Source organism: Aethalodelphis obliquidens, unplaced genomic scaffold (assembly GCF_003676395.1).
Source record: "Aethalodelphis obliquidens isolate GAN/ISIS:26980383/991018 unplaced genomic scaffold, ASM367639v1 scaffold46, whole genome shotgun sequence".
In the NCBI taxonomy this organism is placed as follows: domain Eukaryota; kingdom Metazoa; phylum Chordata; class Mammalia; order Artiodactyla; family Delphinidae; genus Aethalodelphis; species Aethalodelphis obliquidens.
The window spans coordinates 1,899,084-1,924,698 of NW_020837990.1; the positions used below are offsets into that span (position 1 = coordinate 1,899,084).

The following is a 25,615-nucleotide window of genomic DNA, read 5'->3' on the forward strand; positions in this document are numbered from 1 at the left end:
ATACCCCGATTTTAAAAATAGCTTTTCTTTCTTCTAATTATAGAAGTAATGCATCTACACTGTAGGGAACTGGGACAAGTCAGAAAATATAAAGAAGAAATTAAAAAGAATCCCAATCTCTCTTGCCAGAAATAACCACTATTGACATTTTGGTGCATTTTTCGTCTTCTCTGCACATTTTGACAGAGTAGATAGAGCTCATACTCCTTAGGTGTAATTTTTGCACTGTACTATTTTCTCTTTATAGAAGAATTTCCTCATAAACATGGTTTTTAGTGCTTACATGATATTAAATATTATAATTAATCTAAACATTTCCTTATTCAGTTATTGTTGTCATTTCTGTAAATGAGATATATATATTTTTTTATTGAAGTGTAGCTGATGTACAATGCTGTGACAATCTCTGCTGTATGGCAAAGTGACTCAGTTATCTACATATAGACATTCTTTTTTTGTATTCTTTTCCATTGTGGTTTATCACAGGATACTGAATACAGTTCCCTGTGCCATACAGTAGGACCTGTTGTTTATCCATCCTAAATGTAATAGTTTGCATCTACCAACCCCGAATTCCCGGTCCATCCCTCTCCCTCCCCGTCCTCCCCCTTGGTAACCACAAGTCTGTTCTCTATGTCCGTGATTCTGTTTCTGTTTTGTAGATAGGGTCATTTGTGCCATATTTTAGATTTCTCATATAAGTAATATCATATGGTTGTGAATGATATTTTTTTATCCCAAGTGTTTTTTTCCTGTATTTTAGATTATTTTCTTAGGATAGACCATTACAGAGTTGGAGAGAATTTGTTCCCTCTGAACATTACTTGCGACCCTCAAAATATACTGATCTTTTTTGACTGGGTCCCTCTGCCCTTCTCCCTCCAACCTCTGGTTTAACGACAGTGAAAAAAGTAGAGGAGACAGGGAAGAAGAAATACATCAAAAGTGGACTATTTTCTGCAGAAATCAAAGGCAAGAACGTCGTTAGGAGAATTTTTCCTCTTGCCTGACCATCGCCATGAACAGCCCCCGCCCCTCCACCACGTCCTCCCCGTCCTGTCTTTCTCTAGCAGCCTCTCATTACTCTAGAAAACCACTTGAGAACAGGAAATTCTTACCATAATATTTCTAAGTCCTTATACTTTGTTTCTGTATAAGTCCGTTTGGGTTGCTTCTTATTTTCAGTTGATCCACTATCATTTATGTTAGAAACAGACTGAGAGCCTTTCTGGCTAAGGGATGCGTGCTTCTTATTCAGTTCATGAAGATAGTTCAAGTCCGTATTGGAAAGAGTGTCGATGTGTAGCTGCTGATTTGAAAATCTTTTCTCTTCTTGGTCTTTGCGTCCTCTTTCCGTATTAACATTCATCATTGAGTGACACCTGGTAGAATTTCTATATAATACCTTGTCCGAAGCCTGGTGTGGTGGAGCAAATTTATTGGAGGTTACTTTGGATTCCTGGCTTCTCGGTATACCTGAGTATTGTAAATCATTGTTCGGGGCATTCATAACCACGACTGTTTCCTGTTTCACTGCCGTAGGTATAGGCTTAGTTGGGGTTTGCTGCTGTCTGGAAGCGTTATTCTGGTTTCCTTGACTGACAACCAGCTCTTCAGTCACCAAAGACTTTGGGCCATGCCGGTGTTCATGCTGTTTTTGAATCTTGTGCTTGGCTGGTCTTCTGGAAGGTTGCTGGCCATTGGTTGTTTCTGAAGATTGACCTCTGGGTCCATTGCTTGATTTTGCATTTTCAAATTGAGACCAGTGTTCCTGGTAGTCCTAAAAAGATATTTTTAGTTAATATAAAGTTAAAAGATTGACACTCTTCACCAATTTTAGTGTTTCTCAAACTGGGAGTTAAGACTTCTAGGAAGGTGACCACAGAATTGAAAAGAGCTAAAGAAGGAGAACAGAGGGTCCTTTCCTCATTTCGGGCAATGAAAGGGTGATTAGCTGAGTGGTTCCTCCTGGCAGTTTCAGGTTATGAATTTTCTAGAAAGAAATAGCTTAGAATGGGCATTATATTAAGGGCAAGTCTTTGACTTAAAATGTTGTAAGATGAAGTATTACCAAATGGGGGGAAAAAGCAGCTTTACCTCTAAAGAGCTGCATACAAAGGAAGGGCGAATCAACATCAAAATATGCAAGTTTATCTTAACTAAGATGAATATTTTTAAAAATATTATCCAGAAAGAACATCAACAATTTGCTTTGCCCACCAAGTACAAGTTTAATACGAAATACAATTCAGATTATCAGATCTTCTTACTCACATAGGTCAGAAGCTAGAAATGATCTCTTCACCAGATGAAACAAATTAGATTTTATTCAGAGGATTATAAAAGAGTCTGTGCGGTGATAGGACATCTGTGAAACCACAAGGGTTGTTTTGCTTCTGTTCCTTAATATAGCCTGTACTTAGGCAATCAAACATCTGGGGGAAATATTTCAATTTCAGAGCAGTCTTTATGCTTTCCAAAGTCTTGTAACAACAAAATGTACTCCTGATATAATAGATGCACTATGTAACTATATTGTGCTAAGCCATTTAGACATATTTCCCGAGGAATAAAGCGCTCATTACTTTGTGAAAAACTAGCTGAGTTAAGAGGCCTTTGGAAAGAATGATTAAATGCTTACTGAAAACAGTCCGAGGACCATATGCCTCAGTGTGTTATATAACTGTAACATAATTCTTCCTTGCTGAACACACGTATAAAAAGCCTCTGTGGCCTGTATCTATGCAACGTTAATCGAAAAATGCAAGTTACCCAGATCATTTGAGAAAAAAACTTGAATAAATCATGTTTTTGCTCAAATTGTTTTAAGGATAAGTTCAACTTTTATTTCACTTTTCTGATATAATTGCTAAGGCTCATCCTGCTCCTGTATAATATTTACTGGTATTCTACTTCTCATGAAATCTCATTATAACGATAAGGTTGAGATTATTCAATTTAAAACAGTAATACACAATATGACTTCTTATATCAGATTTTCAAGTAAGAATGACTTATAATTCAAAATGTAGAGTAAGTTCTCCTTAGAATTTGAACTTTTTGGAGGATTGGCCAGGTTCTTAGTAGCTCCTCTAAACTTTAAGTTTTTACCTGTGGTGCTCCAGAAAAGAAAATACTTCCTTTTCTGTCTGTATTTCAATTAAGAAGGGTCCTTCTTTTCATTGCAATATATTGAGCTGCATGGGGGAAATGTGGGCAAGGAGGCGCTGCCAACAGACAGCCCAAGAGCATCCTTCCTTGTAGTGGATCCAGAAGAACACTGTTATTTACACTCTTGTAGGTGTGTCCATGAAACACAGCAGCTCTTTTCATGGCTGTCATCACTGTTCTTGGAGGTCAAAAAAGATCCCTCTTTGCTATGACCTAGAGATATTTATTAATGCTGATAATGTCATTCTTTTCAATATTTGTTCAGCCTTCTTTTAAATTGAAGGATAGTTGATTTACAATGTTGTGTTAATTTCTGTTGTACAGACAAGTGACTCAGTTTAACACATATATACATTCTTTTTGTCTATTCTTTTCCGTTATGGTGTATCACAGGATATTGAATATAGCTCCCTGTGCTATACAGTAGGACCTTGTTATTTATCCATCCTATATATAATGGTTTGCATCTGCTCATCCCAAACTCCCAGTTCATCCCTCCCCCACTTCTCCTTCCCGTTGGCAACCACAAGTCTGTTCTCTATGTCTTTGGGTCTGTTTCTCTTTCGTGCATAAGTTCACTTGTGTTATATTTTAGATTCCACATATAAGTGATACCATGTGGTGTCTGTCTTTCTCTTTCTGACTTATTTCACTTAGTATGATAATCTCTAAGTCCAACCATGCCTGTTCAGCCTTTTAATTGCTAGAAAAATAAGTGACCAGGAACTCTTTTTCTGCTGCCATATGACTGTACTTGTCCAGCTCTGTCTCTCTCATTTCCACCAAAAAAAACCTATCAAGAATGTTCTTTCCTGGGGTACCAGACCCAAAATCTTGGGTTACCACTTGGTCTTAATCCTGTTCTACATTTGCAGCTGACAATTCAGATGACAGTAGTGCTCTTCACAGGGTGCTTTGTCAATGAGGCCAAGGACTCATCATTTCATGAGAAACTTCATTTGCCTCGAGTGTTAAATCCACTGTTCACGTAAATGTAAGTGCCCAGAGACGGCATTTCAGTCTCCAGAAAGAAAGACGTTTATGGGCTTGATGCGATCTCTCTCACCTTCCGAGCAGCCTACTTGAGATCTGAGGTTTACTAAAGATTTATTACCTACAATTGAGGCATCAGGTGTCACTCTTTAGGTGGCAAGACCCTAGTTCCCTGAAGTTAATATACAAAGCCATTCTCAGGCTATTTAATCTCCGTCAGCACCGAAATCCTCTATTTCATCCCCCTCTCACTGGGGTTCTTTTGTTACCAACACTCACAATCAGTCCGGACCAAGCACTCAGAATAACTGCTTAATGGCAGTAGGTTTTCCCAGCACACACAAAGCAGAGTCCTTTGGCTGCAGCGTTAGCACCGGGGTCTCCTGATGCCTAATGCTGGGATGGTAATTTCTCAGTAAGATCTGTGCTCAGTTATTAATGCTCCTTCATACTGTGCCATCCAAGGGAAGTCTGCCCCCAACCCTGAGACAGGCAGCATCTGGCTATTTCTCTTTCACGACTTTTTCCGTTTACATGACCTAAGCAGAGGGGAGAATGCACGCTTTGATGTCAGCCAAAATGTTAATCTGCTTTAAAACAAAAGCCGTTATTGTTCTTAGTCACCCTGATCGACCCTGGAGTCCTGAGGGTTGTGCCTGGGCTCCAAGATTAACTCTGAAGTTTCTTTTGTGTTTACTAACAACAAAACACACATTCTCTGAGTCTGGGTTATACATTCCATTCGATAATATTAATAAAATTTAGAGAACACAGTAGCTCTAATATACAGTGCTAGTATAGAAGGGCTCTGTGCTCAGGTGAATAAAAGCGGCATAGCTCTGTTGATAGTGCTGGAGGAAAACAAAATGAATAGCTCTTTGGAAAGGTGGGAAGATCACTTAGGATGTGGTCACAAGGATGCTGACATAAATACGTCAAAGACGCTGCATATCTTTTGCGCTATCGTTTCTTTTCCTTGTCTAGAGAGGCAAGAGTTATTTTATTTAGAGGCAAGAAAGGAAACTTCCCGTTTCATCCTTTTGAAGACTCATGTATTTGGGGAACTTTCTTCTTTTCCCTCCTTTCCTGGGAAGGATCTTCTGCTGGTGGGATTGTACCCTCTTGCACTGGCCAGCAAGGGTCTGACCCTTAGCTCAGTACTGTGTCTGGTTCTGAGCACACAGTGGAAATGGGATTTGGAAAATCTGTGAAGATTCACAGGAGCGCACGAAGCGATTCAGGGCAAGACCTATGTGGACAGGTAAAGTGACGACGGATTGCTTGGCTTGAAGTAAGGATCTTAGGCATGTGTACGGCACTTAAATAGAAAATGATGAGGATGACCATCAATTCTCAGTATTTTTTTAAAATAGATCTTTATGGGAGTATAATTACTTCACAATACTGTGTTCGTTTCTGTTGTACAACAAAGCGAATCAGCCATATGCATGCACATGTCCCCATATCCCCTCCCTCTTGAGCCTCCCTCCCACCCTCCCTATCCCACCCCTCTAGGTCATCGCAAAGCACCGAGCCAATCTCCCTGTGCTATGCTGCTGCTTCCCACCAGCCAACTATTTTACATTCGGTAGTGTATGTATGTCGATGCTACTCTCACTTCGCTCCAGCTTCACCCTCCCGTCCCACATCATCAAGTCCATTTTCTATGTCTATCTCTTTATTCCTGCCCTGCAACTAGGTTCATCAGTACCATTTTTTTTTTCAGATTCCATATATATGTGTTAGCATACGGTATTTGTTTTTCTCTTTCTGACTGACTTCACTCTGTATGACAGACTCTAGGTCCTTCTACCTCACTACAAATAACTCAATTTCGTTTCTTTTTATGGCTGAGTAATATTCCATTGTATATATGTGCCACATCTTCTTTATCCATTCATCTGTTGATGGACACTTAGGTTGCTTCCATGTCCTGGCTATTGTAAATAGTGCTGCAATTAACACTGTGGTGCATGTTTCTTTTTGAATTATGGTTTTCTCAGGGTATATGCCCAGTAGTGGAATTGCTGGGTCGTCTGGTAGTTCTATTTTTAGTTTTTTAAGGAACCTCCATTCTGTTTTCCATAGTGGTTGTATCAATTTACATTCCCACCAACAGTGCAGGAGGGTTCCCTTTTCACCACACCCTTTCCAGCATTTATTCTTTCTAGATTTTTTGATAATGGCCATTCTGACTGGCGTGCCATTCTGACCAGCGTGAGGTGACACGTCATTGTAGTTTTGATTTGCATTTCTCTAATAATTAGTGATGTTGAGCATCTTTTCATGTGCCTCTTGGCCATCTGTATGTCTTCCTTGGTGAAATGTCTATTTAGGTCTTCCGCCCATTTTTTAAAAATCAATTTGTTTATTTATTTATTTATTTTTGGCTGTGTTGGGTCTTCGTTTCTGTGTGAGGGCTTTCTCTAGTTGCGGCAAGTGGGGGCCACTCTTCATCGCAGTGCGCGGGCCGCTCACTCTCGCGGCCTCTCTTGTTGCAGAGCACAGGCTACAGACGCGCAGGCTCTGTAGTTGTGGCTCACGGGCCTAGTTGCTCCGCAGCATGTGGGATCTTCCCAGACAAGAGCTCGAAGCCATGTCCCCTGCATTGGCAGGCAGATTCTCAACCACTGCGCCACCAGGGTAGCCCTTCTGCCCAATTTTTAACTGGATTGTTTGTTTTTTTAATATTGAGCTCCATGAGCTGTTTGTATTCTTTGGAGGTTAATCCTTTGTCTGTTGTTTCATTTGCAAATATTTTCTCCCATTCTGAAGGTTGTCTTTTTGTCTCGTTTATGGTTTCCTTTGCTGTGCAAAAGCTTTTAAGTTTAAGTCCTATTTGTTTATTTTTGTTTTTATTTCCGTTACTCGAGGAGGTGGGTCAAAAAAAGATCTTGCTGTGGTTTATGTAAGAGTGTTTTTCCTATGTTTTCCTCCATTTGTAGTTTATTTTTGTGTATGGTGTTAGGTAGTGTTCTAATTTCATTCTTTTACTTGTAGCTGTCCAGTTTTCCCAGCACTGCTTATTGAAGACGCTTTCTTTTCTCCATTGTACGTTCTTGCCTCCTTTGCCATAAATTAGGTGACCATATGTGTGTGGGTTTATCTCTGGGCTTTCTATCCTGTTCCATTGATCTATATTTCTGTTTTTGTGCCAGTACCATACTGTCTTGATTACTGTAGCTTTGTGGTATAGATTGAAGTCAGGGAGCCTGACTCCTCCAGCTCCATTTTTCTTTCTCAAGATTGCTTTGGCTATTTGGGGTCTTTTTTGTTTCCATACGAATTGTAAAATTTTTTGTTCTAATTCTGTGAAGAATGCCATTGGTAGTTTGTTAGGGATTGCATTAAATCTATAGATTGCTTTGGGTAGTATAATCATCTTCACGATATTGATTCTTGCAATCCAAGAACATGGTATATTTCTCCACCTGTTTATGTCGTCTTTGATTTCTTCCATCAGTGTTTTATAGTTTTCTGAGTACAAGTCTTTCACCTCCTTAGGCAGGTTTATTCCTAGGTATTTTATTCTTTTTGTTACAATGGTAAATGGGAGTGTTTCCTTAATTTCTCTTTCTGATTTTTCGTTGTTGGTGTATAGGAACGCCAGAGACTTCTGTGCATTAATTTTGTATCCTGCAACCTTATCAAATTCATTGATTAGTTCTAGTAGTTTTCTGGTGGCATCTTTAGGATTTTCTATGTATAGTATCATGTCATCAGTAAACAGTGACAGTTTTACTTCTTCTTTTCCAATTTGTATTCCTTTTATTTATTTTTCTTCTCTGATTGCCATGGCTAGGACTTCCAAAACTATGTTGAATAAGAGTGGTGAGAGTGGACATCCTTGTCTTGTTCCTGATCTTAGTGGAAATGCTTTCGGTTTTTCACCATTGAGAATGATGCTTGCTGTGGGTTTGTCATATATGGCCTTTATTATGTTAAGGTAGGTTCCCTCTATGCCCATTTTCTGGAGCTTTTTTTAATATCATAAATGGGTATTGAATTTTGTTGAAAGCTTTTTCTGCATCTATTGAGATGATCGTATGGTTTTTATTCCTTAATTTGTTAATGTGATGTATCACATTGATTGATTTGCATATATTGAAGAATCCTTGCATCCCTGGATAAATCCCACTTGATCATGGTGTATGATCCTTTTAATATGCTGTTGGATTCTGTTTGCTAGTATTTTGTTCAGGATTTTTGCATCTATGTTCATCAGTGATATTGGTCTATAATTTTCTTTTTTTGTGATATCTTTTTCTGGTTTTGGTATCAGGGTAATGGTGGCTGCGTAGAATGAGTTTGGGAGTGTTTCTCCCTCTGCAGTTTTTTGGAAGAGTTTGAGAAGGATTGGTCTTAACTCTTCTCTAAATGTTTGATAGAATTCACCTGCGAAGCCATCTGGTCCTGGACTTTTGTTTGCTGGAAGATTTTTAATAACAGTTTCAATTTCATTTTGTGATAGGTCTGTTTATATTTTTTAATTCTTCCTAGTTCAGTCTTGGAAAATTGTACCCTTCCAAGAATTTTTCCATTTCTTCATGGTTGTCCATTTTATTGGCATATAGTTGTTTGTAGTAGTCTCTTATAATCCTTTGTACTTCTGCAGTGTCAGTTGTGATTTCTCCTTTTTCGTTTCTAATTTTATTGATTTGTGTCCTCTCCCTTTTTTTCTTGATGAGTCTGGCTAAGGGTTTATCAATTTTGTTTATCTTCTCAAAGAACCAGTTTTTAGTTTTATTGATCTTTGCTATTGTTTTCTTTGTTTCTATTTCATTTACTTCTGCTCTGATCTTTATGATTTCTTTCCTTCTACTGACTTTGGGTTTTCTTTGTTCTTCTTTCTCTATTTTTTTTTAAACATTGTTTTACATGTATTTATTTATTTATTTATTTATTTTTTGCGGTATGCGGGCCTCTCACCGCTGCGGCCTCTCCTGCTGCGGAGCACAGGCTCCAGACGCACAGGCTCAGCGGCCATGGCTCACGGGCCCAGCCACTCCACGGCATGTGGGATCCTCCCGGACCGGGGCACGAACCCGTGTCCCCTGCATCAGCAGGCGGACTCCCAACCACTGTGCCACCAGGGAAGCCCCTCTATTGTTTTAAGTGTAGGGTTAGATTGTTTATTTGAGAATTTTCTTGTTTCTTGAGGTGAGATTGTATTGCTATAAACTTCCCTCTTAGAACTGCTTTCGCTGTGTCCCATAGGTTTTGGGTCATCGTGTTTTCATTGTCATTTGTTTCTATGTATTTTTTAATTTCTTCTTTGAGTTCTTCAGTGATCTCTTGGTTATTTAGTAGCACACTGTTTAGCTTCCTTGTATTTGTGTTTTTTACAGTTTTTTTTTCCTGTAATTGATTTCCAATCTCTTAGTGTTGTTGTGGTCAGAAAAGATGCTTGATACAATTTCAGTTTTCTTAAATTTTCTGAGGCTTGATTTGTGACCCAAGGTGTGATCTATCCTGGAGAATGTTCCATGTGCACTTGAGAAGAAAGTGTATTCTGCCACTTTTGGGTGGAATGTTCTATAAATATCAATTAGATATATCTGGTCTATTGTGTCATTTAAAGCTTGTGCTTCCTTATTTATTTTCTGTTTGCATGATCTGTCCATCAGTGTAAGTGGGGTGTTAAAGTCCCCTACTATTATTGTGTTATTGTCGATTTCTCCTTTCATGGTTGTTAGTATTTGCCTTGTTTTGAGGTGCTCCTATGTTGGGTGCATAAACATTTATAATTGTTATATCTTCTTCTTGGATTGACCCTTTGATCACTATGTAGTGTCCCTCCTTATCTCTGGTAACAGTCTTTATGTTAAAGTCTATTTTATCTGATATGAGTAATGCTATTCCAGCTTTCTTTTGATTTCCATTTGCATGGAATATCTTTTTCCATCCCTTCACTTTCAGTCTGTATGTGTCCCTAGGTCTGAAGTGGGTCTCTTGAAGACAGCATAATATGGTCTTGTTTTTGTTTCCATTCAGCCAGTCTGTGTCTTTTGGTTGGGGCATTTAATCCATTTACATTCAAGGTTATTATTGATATGTATGTTTCTATTAACATTTTCTTAATTGTTTTGGGGTTTTTTTGGTGGGTCTTTTTCTTCTCTTGGGTTTCCTGCTTAGAGGAGTTTCTTTAGCATTTGTTGTAAAGGTGTTTTTGTGGTGCTGAATTCTCTTAGCTTTTGCTTCTCTGAAAAGTTTTTGACTTCTCCATTGAATCTGAATGAGATCCTTGCTTGGTAGAGTAATTTTGGTTGTAGGTTTTTTTTCTTTTATTGCTTTAAGTATATCCTGCCACTCCCTTCTGGCCTGCAGAGTTTCCACTGAAAAATCAGATGATAACCTTATGGGGATTCCTTTGTATGTTATTTTTTGGTTTTCCCTTGCTGCTTTTAATATTTTTTCTTTGAATTTAATTTTTGTTCGTTTGATTAATATGTGTCTTGGTGTGTTTTTCCTAGGGTTTATCCTATATGGGACTCTCTATGCTTCCTAGACTTGGGTGACTGTTTCCTTTCCCATGTTAGGGAAGTTTTCAACTATAATCTTTTCAAATATTTTCTCAGTCCCTTTCTTTTTCTCTTCTTCTTCTGGGACCCCTATAATTTGAATGTTGGTGCACTTAGTGTTGCCCCAGAGGTCTCTGAGAATGTCTTCAGCTCTTTTCATTCTTTTTTCTTTATTCTGCTCCTTGGCAGTTATTCCCACCATTTTGTCTTCCAGCTCACTTATTCATTCTTCTGCTTCAGTTATTCTGTTATTGATTCCTTCTAGTGTATTTTTCATTTCAGTTATTATGTTGTTCATCTCTGTTGTTTGTTCTTTAATTCTTCTAAGATCTTTGTTAAACATTTCTTGTATTTTCTCAGTCCGTGCCTCCATTCTGTTTCTGAGATTCTGGATCATCTTTACTATCATTACTCTGAATTCTTTTTCTGGTAGATTGCCTATTTCCTCTTCATTTATTTGGTCTTGTAGGTTTTTACCTTGCTCCTTCATCTGTGACATATTTTTTTGCCGTCTCTTTTTTGTTTTTTTAATGAGTGTGATTGTGTTCCTGTCTTACTGGTTGTTTGGCCTGAGGCTTCCAACATGGGGGTTTGTAGGCTATTGCATAGAGCTGAGTCTTGGTGCTGAGATGAGGAACTCCGTCAGACCTCACTCCGATGAATATTCCCTGGGGTCTAAGTTTCTCTGTTAGTTCAGTGGCTCATAAGAGGGAGGCCTGGGAGATCAGGAGGGGCAGGTGGGAGGGGCCCTCCGGGAGGAGCTGAGCAGGAGAGAAGCAGAGGGCAATTGCCCAGCCCACTCGGGCCTGGGGAGCCTGCTGACCTCCCAGGCCGATCCCCTGCCCTCCAAAGCCCTCTCCAGGCTGCATAGCTCCTTGCGGGCATAGGAGGGGGGACAGGGAGATCAGGAGAGGCAGGCAGGAGGGGCCCTCCCAGACGGAGGAGCAGGAGAGGAGAGGAGGGCGTTTGCCCTGCCCATTCAAGCCCAGGAAGCCTGCTAGGCTCCCAGGTGAGGTCCTCTGCCCTCTGAGACCAGGGGTGGAGGGCACCCTGGGCCCCTTCTGTTCCTTGAGCCTAAGCCCCACCCTCCACAGCCCCCAGGGCCTTTTTCAGCCCTGTGGGTCCTGAGCATTTTGCCCCACCCACTGCCCAAACCTCACCCTTTCTTAGGCCCCACCCTCCACAGCCAGGGCCTTCCCCCCCACCCTTTTTTTTTTTTTTCTCTTCTTCTTTTTTACTATTGTGATATTGTTGTACCTTCTGGTCGTTGATTCTTCTTTATTTTTATATTCTTCCTAACATATCTGTTCGTTTCCTAGTGTAATTTTATTTTTTACTTTGTTATTTATTTTATTTTATTTTTTTTGGCTGCCCCAGGAGGCTCGTGGGATCTTGGTTCATGAACCCAGGGTTGGGCTGAAGCTCCTGCGGTGGGAGCTCTGAATTCTCAGTATTTTTAAAGTGAAAACACACAGGCTTAAATGGTCCAGGGACCTTGTTTCCAGCATATCACCCTTTCTTTTCTTGTCCTCTATCTGATCAGTTTCTGATCCTTTCAGCATATAAATGTGTTTAAACCTCTTCTATTAAAAAAAAAATGAAACAATCCCTTACTTGATCTCATTCTCTGGTTAAACCTCATCTCTTAATCCACAGCCAGGCATCTTAAAATGTAGGCTGGTCTTCATTTCCCCAGCTCTCATCCTGACCTCTGTACCCTGCAGGAGAGCCCTTATTCTCACTGAAACTGCTTTGCTCAGGCCACCAATGACCTTTTAGTGCTAAATCCTATGGTACCATCTTCTTTAACTTTCTATTTTTTCAAACTTACACAATTATTTCAAACTTATAGAAGAATGGCAAGAATAGCACAGAGAACCCCCAAATATCCTCACTGATCCACCACTTTTTAACATTTAGCCGCATTTCTTCATTCTCTCTCTTTCTGTAGATCTCCCACTCTCCATTCGTAGAGAAACAGATCTACATTCTATCATTTATAGTATTATTGTTTGTATCATCATTACTTAGTTTGTCTGAATCATTTGCAACTTGCATATATGAGTTGCATACATCACTCCCTTTTCGTGGCACCTTTTTACTTGTCTTCTCTGTTCACTGATTTCCCTTCCTTGAAGTTTTCATGTCTCAGGTTCCATGACACTGTTTTATCCTGGCCAGCTTTCTGCCTCTCTGGCAATCCCTTTGTAATCTTTTACCTTCTCTACCTCTGCTCTCCCTTAAAATATTCTTACCAATTTCTCCAGGGCCCTGTTCTTGACCTTCCTTTCGTCTCCCACTACCTACAATTCCTGGGGCAGCTCAGCAATTCCCATGGCTGCAACCCACCAGGGAATTCTTATGATGCAAATGTATACAGGCTAACTCAGATGTCTCTCCTGAGTTCTAGGTCCTCCTCCCTACAGACACCTCCTAACTCAACGTCAGGCCCACTGCTGGCCTCACGCAGCCCTCTTTCATTCCCAGAACCAAAGCCCTCCTTTTCTTGCTCAGTGGTGTTGATGCCACTAATCAGACACTCAGAAACTATTCTCTTTCTCTCTCCCACATTCACCTTGTATTTAAGCAATTGCTAAGTTTGTTCATTCCATTTCCTGACCACCTCAAGGCAGGGGCTGAGGGGGATCAGGTGCTGTCCTAACCTGCCAGGAGTTCAGTCCAGCCAGTGGAAAAAGATATACCCACCGTCCGGCAAAGTGAACTGATGGCATGTGGAGTGTGGGGCAAACAGAGCAAATGCTGCCACCTTTCCAGTTCTCTCATCATCTCTTGCAGAAATTACAGCAGAAGTCGCCTGACTGGTTTCACTGTCTCTGCAATCTCTATTATTCTCTTCCAGTCTATTCTTCAGACCTTGGCAGTGTGTTAACATGCAAGCCCAATGATGTCATTAACCTGCTTACAATTTGCCAATGGCTTCCTGCTCTCCGTAGGATAAAATTGAAAATCTTTTGATCGGCATAAAAAGCCTTTCATGGCCCCTCACTGACCTGGCCAGCCCTGTGTCCCTCATGCTTTGCCCTTTAGCTACTGAACTCCGGGTAATACTCAGGACACACTAGATTGCCCTGCATTTTTACACCTCTGCTCCCATTCGTCTCCTTGGCGTATTTTGACTCATCCTTCTAGGGGCAGCTCAGGTGCTATCTCTTTTCAGGAAGCTTTTCCTGTCTTTTTAGGGCAGAATTAGGTGCTCTTTTAGTTACACTAAAAGAAAGAATTAAATTATACCTACTTTTATATCACTGCATTATAATGATTACATAACTGTCTTCCCACTACCAAAAGTTTTAAGCTCCTTGAGGGTAGGAATCATTTTTTTTTTTTTTTAAAAAAGGATCTTTTTTCAAGTTTTATTTACTTTTCTGGAGAGTTTTTTAAAAAAAACATGTCTTTTGGGCTAGTCACCTAAAAGCTGGTGGTTGGAATATAGTAGGTACTCAATAAATATTTGTTGTCTGAATTATTTTGATTTCACGTAAAGGTATCTCTTAGTAGTGACTTACTCATTGTTAGAGTAAGTTTACTGAGGGATATGCAGATTCTTTGAAAATCATCTTTCAAGAAAAAGATTTCAAATGAGGCCCATTTTCACTTGAGATTCACTGAATGACCTTTAAATGGTTTTTTAATCAACCATTAAATATTGAGATCAGCTTTGGGTAAAGCAATGTGCTAGGAGGTGGAGAGGAATACAATGCTAAGGTTCAAGGAGCTTATCGTGTAGTTGGTACAAAAGAAACACAGGCAACAGCTAATGAGACAATGGCCGAATAGGATTAAACCCTGGCGGGGTGGTTCCAGCCACAGGCACACCAGGACAGGGGTGGGAGAGGCAGGAGGGGGACCACAGAGAAGCCACCCGAGGTGGGTAGTTGAAGAGGAGAAAAAAAGTCAGCCTGGAGGTTTGTACACTGAGTGAACCGCCAGCATGCAGGACGCGCAGCGAACACCTAACAAATCCTTTCCGAATAAAGAAAGGGAAACATCCCTTGGGCTGCTCGGTCTTGCTGTCATTTAGATGCAACAATCTTAAGATGCTTTGCTCCTTATTGCCTTTACTCAGGAGTGGGTTAGAAACAAATGAGTCTTGTACCCTCAGAGATGAAACAGTATCCTTTTTGCTTTCTTCTGAGTTTCTTCTGTACGAAGTTTTTTACTGTCTCTGCCTAGGGCCATGCCATGCGTTAAGCACCGTGATTTGACCTTGATTATTTTATCATTGGCCGAGACTCCTAGTGACAAGTGTGAAAGCTAGAGTTTGCAAGGATCCTACATGCTTCAACTGTGTTTCCTATAGTAATTTAAGTAACTAGAGATAAAGGATCATAGATTTATAGCATTTTGCAGCTGGGATGGACCTTGTAGTTCATTTCGGCCAATGCTTCGTTTAAGAAAAAAGAAACTTAAGGCTCGGGGGAAGCTGAGATTTGCCCAAGTCACGCATTGAGTAAATGGCAGGTCAGGGCCCAGAGCTCCCTGTCTTCTGACCCAGTCCTTTACCCACACCACGTAACAAGCCTTAAGGCGTTTCCTTTGTCCCCTCGATCCTGTTGGCCGAGCTGCCTAGGCTCTCCATCAGGTCTGGTAGGAGACCCTGTCCTCTGGGTCCACTTCTAAGAGACATTTGTCCCCATCCTCCCAACTTCTGGGTGTGGCCTCCCTGGCATCAGCTTTCAGGAAGCTTCAGGTGAATGGCTGTTTTCATTTCTTTCTTTCTTTCTGTTTTTTTTTTTTTTTTTTTTTTTTTTGGCAACTCTAAGAGTAGCCTGGAGGCTACTGCAGGGGCAAAAAGATGATTTGAGCCGTCCCTCTTTTCTAACTTTTCTGAAACTGGAATGAATTTTCTTCTTCTTCTTCTTACTTTTCCGCTGTACATAGTTTTAACTAATGACGTCAACAGGCCCTCCAGGCTGGGTGATTTCAAAGGGCTTTATCCCTTATGAAGCAGGTATAAAACCCGGTACAAGAGCAACCGCCCCATGTAACACTATACACTGGATTAAGAAGACATCAGCTGCTAGAACTTTTCTTGATTCTTCTAGAAAAACAATCAGTGGGGACGGTTTCATAAAAATCTTCCCTGAAACCATACTGTGATTTCAAAGTAGTAAACCCATGGCCAAAAAAAGGGATGTCATCACGCTAAATTAATAGGTAGTAGGCGTTTATGTACTGCAAACGAGGGCTCAGTGAGGCTCTGGGGATTCCCACCCATTTTTAGGGACCATATCCCCCATCACCTAGGGATACTGTATGACTGATGACTCCAAAAGGAGACAGACTGGGGAGCAGCACAGTATTGGACAATATTTTGGAACTGTGATTTTTTTTTTCCTGCCTGTATTTTCTCCATGCCATTCCTCTGAATGTTTGAAGAGTGATATGATGATTTTTCTCTAGGAAATGGAACGTTGGGAAAGTGGGTAGGGTTGGCTCGCTGAGCAAGTAGTGACCCAGCTGGGCAGAGGGCAGTCTTTTACCCATCAGAAGGTAGGTAGCTATTCTCAGCATAAGAATAAACCCTTAAGTGATAAGATGTCAGTCACAAACATCACTTAGATGCAGCAGTAACCCTTGAAACACACTTAAAATTCAATCTAGCAGGTGACCTTTAGCTGTTGGGCTTTTTGATGCCATTTGTCTTCAGGGTCGATAGTGACATTTCCAATCTCGCTGGTGTTCTGAATAGACGTCTTGTCAGTTACTCTGACGGGGTAGGAGATCTAAGGGGGTAAAACATATACAGCACGTTAACTGGATTCATTTTAGTCTTATGGCCGTGGGGCTCGAGTCTGTACTCTAGAAAGAGGTCCTGCAGGGTTACATTTTATTTATAGTTCATTTCAAGGATTCATCTCAGTCCTTAGGTATCTGGATTATTCCCAAGGAAAATGGGAATAAACAATGTTTTCTCTTGCAGGGATGATGTGAGAATTGGTGTCTTGAGGTCAAACTGCTAATTATTGGGTTGGCCAAAAAATTCGTTCCGTCAGATTATGGGAAAAACCCGAATGAATTTTTTGGCCAACCCAATACTTTAAATGCTCAATACATACTCAGGGGACCTGATTTTCGAACAGTTATCTGAGCCGGATGCTGCAACTAATGTTTAAGTATGCCAAACAAATCATGAAATAACACTGTACCCCAAGATGATGATAAGAACAACAAAAATAACTAATATACACTGAATGCTCATGATAGCTGTCCTAAGCATTTCGTATACATTAGTTAATTCTCACAACAGTCTTACCAGGTATGTACCTTTTATTATCCCCTTTTTGCAAATGAAAAAACTGAGGAACAGAGAGGTTAAGTAACTTGCCCAGAATCAACAGCTAGTAAGCAGAGGAGCCAGGCAGCCTAGCTCCAGAGACTGTGCATTTAGCGATTTTGTAAGTTAACTCACTTATTGGAAATATCATCTTTGACTTGCAGAATTTGTAGTTTTGACACCCCATAAATTGGAATGATGTAGGTTAGTGGTGCTCAACTTTAGACAGATATTAGAATACCTAGGAAGCTTTTAAAAATTAATGTTCTGGTCCCATCCCAGATCAATTAAATCAGAAGCTCTGGGAGTGGCCCCAGATATAAGTCTCATACTTTAAAAGCTCCCCAGGTGGGTCTAACCTGAAGACAGGTTTGGGAGCCAGTGATGAAGGCAGCTGTGTGGGATTTCGGTCCCAAAATTATTGATGGATTTAGGTCCCCAAATTATTGATGGATTTAGGTTCCCAAATTATGGAGGCTCTCATTAGCTACCTGTTTTAAGTCAAGGAATTAGATTGTCTTCTGTGCTATACGGAATTCTAGCCACCAGGTAGCATTTCAGAAACAAACTTAAAGTTCTGCGATAGTAATGTTGGCAAAGATTCTGGTGGTAATTATCCAATACACCCTCTATCAACAACGTCTATCCAGTACACCTGGTAGACGTTCCTCCCCTCACTGCCTAATCACTTGCCCCTTCTCCAGGCAGGAGTTATCTGCTTGTCACTATTCGTATAGGTTTAAAGATCTTGACGGAGAAAGAAGGAACAAGGTGGCTTGTGAACAGTTCCTTTCTGTGGGAGACCTGGTCCTTTCAAACACTCCCTGGAGTAAAATGTTAGACCTTTGAATCTCTGTTGTATCAGTGATAAACATTATTTTCCATCCTCCAGAAACCTAAATGCTATAAGGCTCTTCCTTATAAGAGCAGTGATAGGTCTGTCTGTAATTTCTATCCCTCTGCCCTTTGAAATAACGTAGAATAAGTCAATCCCTCTGTCGGAAAACAGCCCTAAACTGGTAGAACCTAAGATGCCTTCCCCAAGCCTTCTCTTATATAGAAGACTTCTCAAGATGTTTTTGTCATTCCTCCTGGGAAAGATTATTCATATGGGGTCCTGTGGCCACCCTGCTTTGTCACCTGCAAGATGCTGGTCTCCCCATTTCTAAACTGATGTCCTTAATTTTAAAATTTAGATTCAGGATTTGATACTTGTTTTGTTAAATTTCCCCTGGTGAACTGTGTGGTGTGAGAAGTAGCAAGGTGGAACGCTGGAAAGAGCATGGGGTTTAGAATCTGTTATGGCTGCGTTTAAATTCTCCCTCTGCTGCTGACTTTTTATTCAGACTAGTATTCAATGCAGAAAGAGGCAAAAATACTTGTTAAATATTAACTAGTAAGCAGGCATTTGACAGTGAAGATAACCTCATTCCTTACCACTCAAGGTGGCTTCTCTGACACAAGAAAGACTATTTGTTCCTTTTGTTTTGGATGTAACCCCCTCTCTCCCTGAATGCCTCCCCATCACAACTGCCCTACTAATATATACAAATAAGGGAAATAGTGTGAAAGTTTCAGTACTTAAAGGATCTGAAAATGGGAAAAAATGAAAATATAACTTTTTCCATGTTTGAATTCTCACCGCTAATACAAGGTACAAAATGTACTATTGGATCATGGCAATTTTTAAATGACAAACGGAAGTAATGAACAGGTTTTGAGTGATTACCTACTCTGCAAATGGAAAACTTCACAATACTGTGGAACAGTTTAACTTGTGCTGAGATGGAAAGTTTGGAGTTGTAAATGTTATAAATGCCCAAGGTCAGGAACCGCTTCTCATGTTTCCATCTCTCAGTCCCTCACTGGTTCCAGAAACATGGGATGACAGTAAAAGTATTAGATTTCACAGCTTCTGTCATCATTTGCTCAAAGGCTTCAGTCCCTTACTGCCATGACGTTAAACAGATACACAACTCATTTAAAAGAAAAATCAACTCCATCCTGGAGGAGAAATGAAGGTAGGGGCAGGAAAAAAAATCTAAATAGGCTGCCTAAGCAGGCGAGGAAATCATCCTTTTTTAAACCTCAAACACGCAATGTCTTGGACAAGCTGGAGCCTGGGAGAAGTTGGGTTTATTCCTAGATCTGCCACTAGGGGGTCTGATGCCGGCTTTTGTAAAGGGGACTTAGTTAATTTGGTTTTTCACTGGTGATATTAATTGTTTGATTAACAACGATGGGATCCCTTATGGAGCTCTGATAAAAATTTTACAAATGAAAAATACATTGTCCTACGCTTCCTTCCCCAGAGAACATAGGATGTATAATATTTCCATCCACAGGCTGTTTTGGTAGAACTTGGTGTCTGAATCACTCCACTGAGTCTCTGAGTGAGTAAAACATACTTCTACATTATCTCTTTGAAAGTGGAATGGGACACAACCTCTGCTAGCTATTTATTTTTTTTCCTTGGTGAACCATTCTATTAATACCAATCAAATCGAGAAAATGATCAAATGAAATTGCATTTTGAGCATCATAAGCTGTGTAATGTCTATTCTGTTAAATTGGGGCCATAATTGCTTCTCCACTGAAAAGATACAACAAAGACAGCAATCATGGCATGTCATTATCCCAGACTAGAAAACCGGCCTTTCCTTGGAGGACTTCAAAGGCTTGTGGTTCTCGAATTGCATTTGCTGCTATTGTCGGAGCGCAGGCAATCTTGATTAGGTGTTTACACTGAGGTAAGGCGCAGAGCAGAGCGCCTGAGTGCCTGGGTCTAGAGCCATTAAAAAATTGTACATTATGTCCCCGGCTTTGAAGTGAGGGTTTATATGTAGGAGAGCAACTCAGATCGAGTACAGCTGAGCTAGATTGGGCAGCTACTTCTCTCTCAAAGAAACTCATCAGGTTCTTGGAGAATCAGCGCCACAAAAAAAGTTGATGCTTTTCCAAGAGCTGTATGTGAATCACTGTGTGTCCGCAGAGACACACACTGAAACATGTTTAAATAGAATATCAGTGTGTGGTCCTGCAGTCGCGGGAGGTTCGGGTCCTTTTTTCCCCTCTATTGTTTTCTGTTAATAACCTTGTGTTTAGATGTCCTGGGGAGTCTCGCATTAATTTATTAGGTTCCTTGTTGTTCTCATTCCTTGATGGTGTTAACAACGAGCGTATATCCCCGTTAAAATAGGCCAGAGAGTCCTAATTTTCTAAATGTGGCATTTGCTTGCCATCATTCCAACACAGCTGTTATTGAATCCCTCTCTTTGGGGCGTAATCAGCGGACTCAGTTGATGTTTCTTTGTTAACTTGGCTAATGAGTGATCTGCAGTTTTAACTGTACTATTTCTAATACACTTTGCTCTGTGTCAGTCTGCACCTGCTAAGATCAATGGTACTGCCCCCTGTATTGACAAACGGCCAGCAGAAGAGGTGGAGGCATGGCAACACACAGAGCCTGCCACGGTCAGGCTCCAACACGGGGATTTAGGACAGCTGTTTGAACTATCTGGGGATTTGTATTAATTATTCAGCTATTTAGAGACAAAACACCTGAAACCTGAAATGTTTTGGCTCTGCCTGGCCACCGTCTCCATCCTGTAGAACACTTCGTAATGTATCAGTATTTAGCACGTACGGGCTCGGGAAGAAATGGATGACACTGACACCTCTGGATATATTATTTTTACATTCATTTTCCAGATAAGGTACTTGAGCTTTTAACAACCCCAGACTAATTATGCCAGTCCCCTACTTTAAAATCCTTTGATGCTTTTCCATTGCCCTTGCCTTTTAAGGTTCATAAGGCCCTGCATCCTCTACTCTTCAGCCTCCCCTCCCTGCTCTCTTTAGACTGTACTTTTTCAGGTCTGCTGCTGGGCCACATGCTCTGGGTCCACACACACAGGGCCATTCTTTGACTGGAAAGTCCCCTTTACCTCACTTATCCTGACCAATCCCATTCGCTGTTCTAGCCTTGGCTGAAATATAGTTAGCCTTCCCTGATACCCCGGAGGAGGTTATAACAGATGCACCTGAGCTCACGGCCTTAGTGCTCTGTCCTTTCCCTTGTGTGACAAGTTTCACCCTGGTCATTATGTTTGTCTCGCCTCTAGATGTTAAGTCCCATGAGGGCAGGAAAAGTAGGGACTCCGTGCTGGACTGTTCGGCCCCAGAGGCGCTACTCCCATGAGCTACGTGGTGGTTCTGGATGTGCCTGGTGCATATGTGCTCAATAAATGTTACTGAGTGAGAAGATCAATCTACATTGCTCACTGGACGCTCCGTTTACATCAGAACACATCTAATCTAGCGTTTATCTGGCTAGATCTGTGGTTTATATTAAAGCCTGGAGGCTGTCAGCTAAACAAGGTGGAAGCTGGGATCCCATCTCTGTTCTTTCCCTCGCTGGTTCGGCCCCAGACCCAATGGCCCTTCAGCACTTCAGCCCTCGGCATTTGCTGTTCCCTTTTCCAAGGAAGCCCTTTCTTCAAATATTTGCCTGGCGGTTTCTCCCACCTCCTCTGTGATCTATTTACAGTTGTAACCCCGCTCCCAGCATCCCCTCTCCCTCTGCTGCGCTTCATTTCTCTCCTCACCATTACATCACCTGCTAGTACGCTGATGATCTGTTCCGTCTATTGTCTGTCTCCTCCTAATAGAAAGTTAGCCCCACAAAGGCTGGGATTTTTGTCTGCTTTGTTCACGGATGTATTCCAAGTACTTAGGACAATGCCTGACACCTAATAAGCTCTTAATAATTATATGCAAAGGAACGAAGCAATCAGCTGTTTTCAAGAACGTGAAAGAGATTTTTAGGAATGTGTCTGAACTTCCCGTTAACACAACTCAGAATATTGTAGGTGTGACCTCTGGTTGGTCACAGGATGCAAACTGCTCCATTACTAAAATCCTTCAGCGATTCCACGTCATGTAGAGGAAAGGCCTAACTCTCCAGCACAGTAGGCTAAAACTTGAGCATGTATCAGAATCAGTTAGAGGGCTTGTTGAAACACAGAGGTGAAGGCGTCACCCCAGAGTTTCTGACTCAGGAGATCTGGGCTGGGGCCCGAGAATTTTCATTTCTAATGAGTTACCAGGCGGTTCTGATGCTGCTGGTCCGGGGACCACATCCTGAGAGCCCCCGCTTTAAAATGACACACAGGGGCCTCCATGAAAGGCCCATGCCCATTTCTCTAGCCTAAATACGCACACGCCCATCCTCATGATCTAGTCATGCACGACACGGAAGTTCTGCTTAACTAACTTGCTAGATTAAGTAACACTCTCCGGTCCTTTCTTAAGATAGTGGGCCAAATGCTCATGGCTGGTCAGCTACTCTGTGGTATGCCTTGGTATGTCTATTTCCACTAGTTGAGTTATATATTTACCAGGAGTCTTTTATGAGTGTTCTCAAACCTGTCTATTCCTATTGTACGTGTTGTTAAAATTATGAACTTTCTTTTTAAAAGTTAGATCATCTGGAGAAATCTGAGTGTGAATAGAGAGTTGTTTCCATGAAAAAATAAGTTAAATAATTTAGAATGACCCAATAAAGCAAATGGAAAGATAACTGGGGAGGGGTGCCTGTAAAAGACTAGGGAAGAGTCACAAAAATCTAGAAAGATTATGATCTTAGCTCGTTTCTAAACACTTTTTAAGTTTTTACGTTGCTTTCAAGAAATCGGGGGCTTCCCTAGTGGCACAGTGGTTGAGAGTCCGCCTGCCGATGCAGGGGACACGGGTTCGTGCCCCGGTCTGGGAAGATCCCACGTGCCGCGGAGCGGCTGGGCCCGTGAGCCATGGCCGCTGAGCCTGTGCGTCCGGAGCCTACGCTCCGCAACGGGAGAGGCCACAACAGTGAGAGGCCCGCGTACTGCAAAAAAAGACAAAGAAATCGGAAGTGAACACCATAGATGTTTCAAACTGACGTGAGAAAGATAATACAAATCTGTAGTCCATTGAATATACACTGACAGGAAGGCCCAGCCCCTCAGTAAAAGGTTGGTGAATTAATGCGTATTTATATACTTTAAGTGAAAGTAAAGTACTTAAGGTCATCGTTTGCCACATCTGCCTTAACCGCTTTACTTGATTAACTGACCAACTGCCAGGTCATGACCAGCACCAAAGTGCTTCCCCCTGTACCCACAGGTCTCTACTTAAACAGTGTCCTTTCTCACCCTCATGCCATCCCATATGCTCTCTCTGCCTGTGGTAACTTTGCTGTCCACCTCCACCTGTTACTTTCTACTTCTCCCTAAAGAATCAGTTCAGTGACTGCCTCTTCCGTGAAGCCCTCTCTGACTTCCCCCGACAGACTTGGATACTTCTTCTTCTGGGTTCCTTTGGGGCCAGACATGTATCCAGGACAGCAGTTATCACTTGGTTCTGACTGTTTACATGTCTGCTTCCCACTTGGCCAGAAGCTCCTGAAGAGCATATACACTGACAGCAGTTTATAAAATGACCACAGGATCGTAGCATCTGGGGGAATTTGGTAAAGAGGCAAAGGATGGTTCCCATCACCATAGCTCTCGACTTTACTGCACAACAGTGCACTATGGCCTGGGTTAGAGAGCACAGAATTATCAGGTTCTCCAGGCACATTTTGGACACCTATCCTTAGACAGGATTAATTCTGTTCAAGTTCTGGTTTTTGAAAGGGCGTGCTTCAGTTATGGGGAAAGTTTTCTTTCCATGGATCCCTCCTCAGTGATGTCGAATTAGTGAAGTGTCACTCCACAGATCAGATAAATAAGTGCCGAATAGTGCATACAAGAAAGATGCCTTAAGAAACTTCTTGTACTGAAAAACCATAAAGTTCAGTTTAAATTATGCTGTCATAAGTAAGTGTTCTTGTTGTGGTTGCACAGGGCAAAATAAAAAACAAAAGGTCAATCAATGAACATACCCAGAGTACCTACTCTGTAGAAGCATATTTTTAATGAGTATAATATGAGATATGGGACTCAAAAACACCATCAGACTAGAGGAATTCTATAAAAAAGAATTCTGTGTTTCTAACCAAACATAATTAGAAAAAGATGATCATAATTTAAATAAAGGTAAAGTTTAATTTTATAGACAACCAAAAGTTTCACAAACCATGAAATTTAAAACCATGGAAAAGGAGAGTGTCACATCACTTCGATACTAATCTTATCCAATGGGAGGCTAAATTCAAATCAAATGTTCAATAATAAATATATTTATACAGGGCTATATGATTATGCAAAGTGTTCACATACGGCATCTTATTTGGGCATCTAAATAATCCTGGGTCTGTAGAAGAAGGCAAACATTTGTAACCTCACTCTGATGGGGAAAAACAAAGCTCAGCAAGGTTTTTTTTGTATTTACCAAAGGTAATAATTGGCTCTAATAATAACGGGGCTCAAATCTGGTCTTTCAATGCCAAATTCCATTATTTAAGTCAAGAGCAGAAGCTCGCTAGTCTTTTTTATTTTTTCATTTTGAAAGTGGTAAAATTCTGAACCCCCCCAAAACTATATAAAAATCACATTCCTTCATAAAAGATGTAGAAAGTGCTTACTGTATGCCAGGCTCTCGGAGTTCAGAGATGAGCCTTTAGGAGCTCAGAGTCATGTAAAGACATACAGACACATACAGTAAATAGTGCGGTGTGGTGTTACGGATTCTACGGTGGATGTTCAAGGATGAGGGAGGAACTCAGAGAGTCTTCATAAAGATAGGGGATTTTGAGTTGAATCTCAGAAGGAGGCTGAGATTTTCCCAAGCAAACAAGACAGGGAAAAGTAATCCATCAGCCTGGACAGAGGCCCAGGGGAAATACTGGGTTCTGGGAGCTGTGAGTTCCCAGAGTACGACTGGAGCATAGGATGCAAGGGAGGAGTGACAAAGGATGAGGCTAAAATGGCAGGAAGGTCACAAAAGGCCTCGAGTACCACTCTGAGAGTCAGAATTTTATCTTGAAATCAACAGGGACTCTCATTAAGCAGGAGATTGATATCAGATTTGTATCTAAGAAGAACATTTGTGAAGGCAGTGGAGAAGATAGATTTGAAAGAGTTATGATGTGAAATTGCACTTCAAAGTATCAAATATTCATATGTTCCTTATCACCAAGTGTAAATATTTGAAATACAACTGAGACCAAAGGCAACTATTAAAGAAATATTGCCAACAAGTTGGGTACAAGACTGTAGGGTCCTATAATCCATGGGGCAGTGTTTGATTGACTGGGGACCCTCAGGAGACAGCATGGTGAGTGTGAGGTGTGTCCACCCCCGTTGTATACAGTCTTTTGGGAGTCACATCATAGAATGGGCTGCAAGAGCCTACAGATGTTATTCTTTTGACAACACTTTGTTCTTATTCTACCTGCAGTCATGTCCCTTTCATTTTGAGACACTGTAGCCTGAAAAAAAAAAAAAAAAAAAGCTGTTTAGGAGAACCTATTCCCGGGGTGGATTCCTTTCTCGTGGCTTAAGGAATGACCAGTGGTAATAACAGCTTCCCTTCACTGAGTGTCTGCCACGTGTCAGGAGCTTTGTATAAGCTCTTCCAGTAGCCCTCCAAGGCAGAAATGGACCCCATACAATAGACGAAGAAGATAAGGTTTGAAGAGTCACTTGCTCAA

The 25,615-nt window shown here is 41.1% G+C and overlaps 1 protein-coding gene across 3 annotated transcripts in view; it reads right to left on the reverse strand.

Annotated features, from left to right (window-relative positions):
* The window catches only part of JHY (junctional cadherin complex regulator), a 64,497-nt gene that overhangs the window by 15,542 nt on the left and 23,340 nt on the right, over positions 1 to 25,615 (reverse strand). For 2 of the 3 annotated variants that reach the window (XM_027081988.1, XM_027081987.1), the window contains exons 3-4: positions 16,319 to 16,432; positions 1,119 to 1,780 (exon numbers count right to left, since the gene is read on the reverse strand). In XM_027081988.1, coding sequence (XP_026937789.1) covers positions 1,119 to 1,780; positions 16,319 to 16,432 — 776 coding nt within the window. The remainder of the gene's footprint in view (positions 1 to 1,118; positions 1,781 to 16,318; positions 16,433 to 25,615) is intronic. The other variant, XM_027081989.1, reaches the window with a different exon arrangement.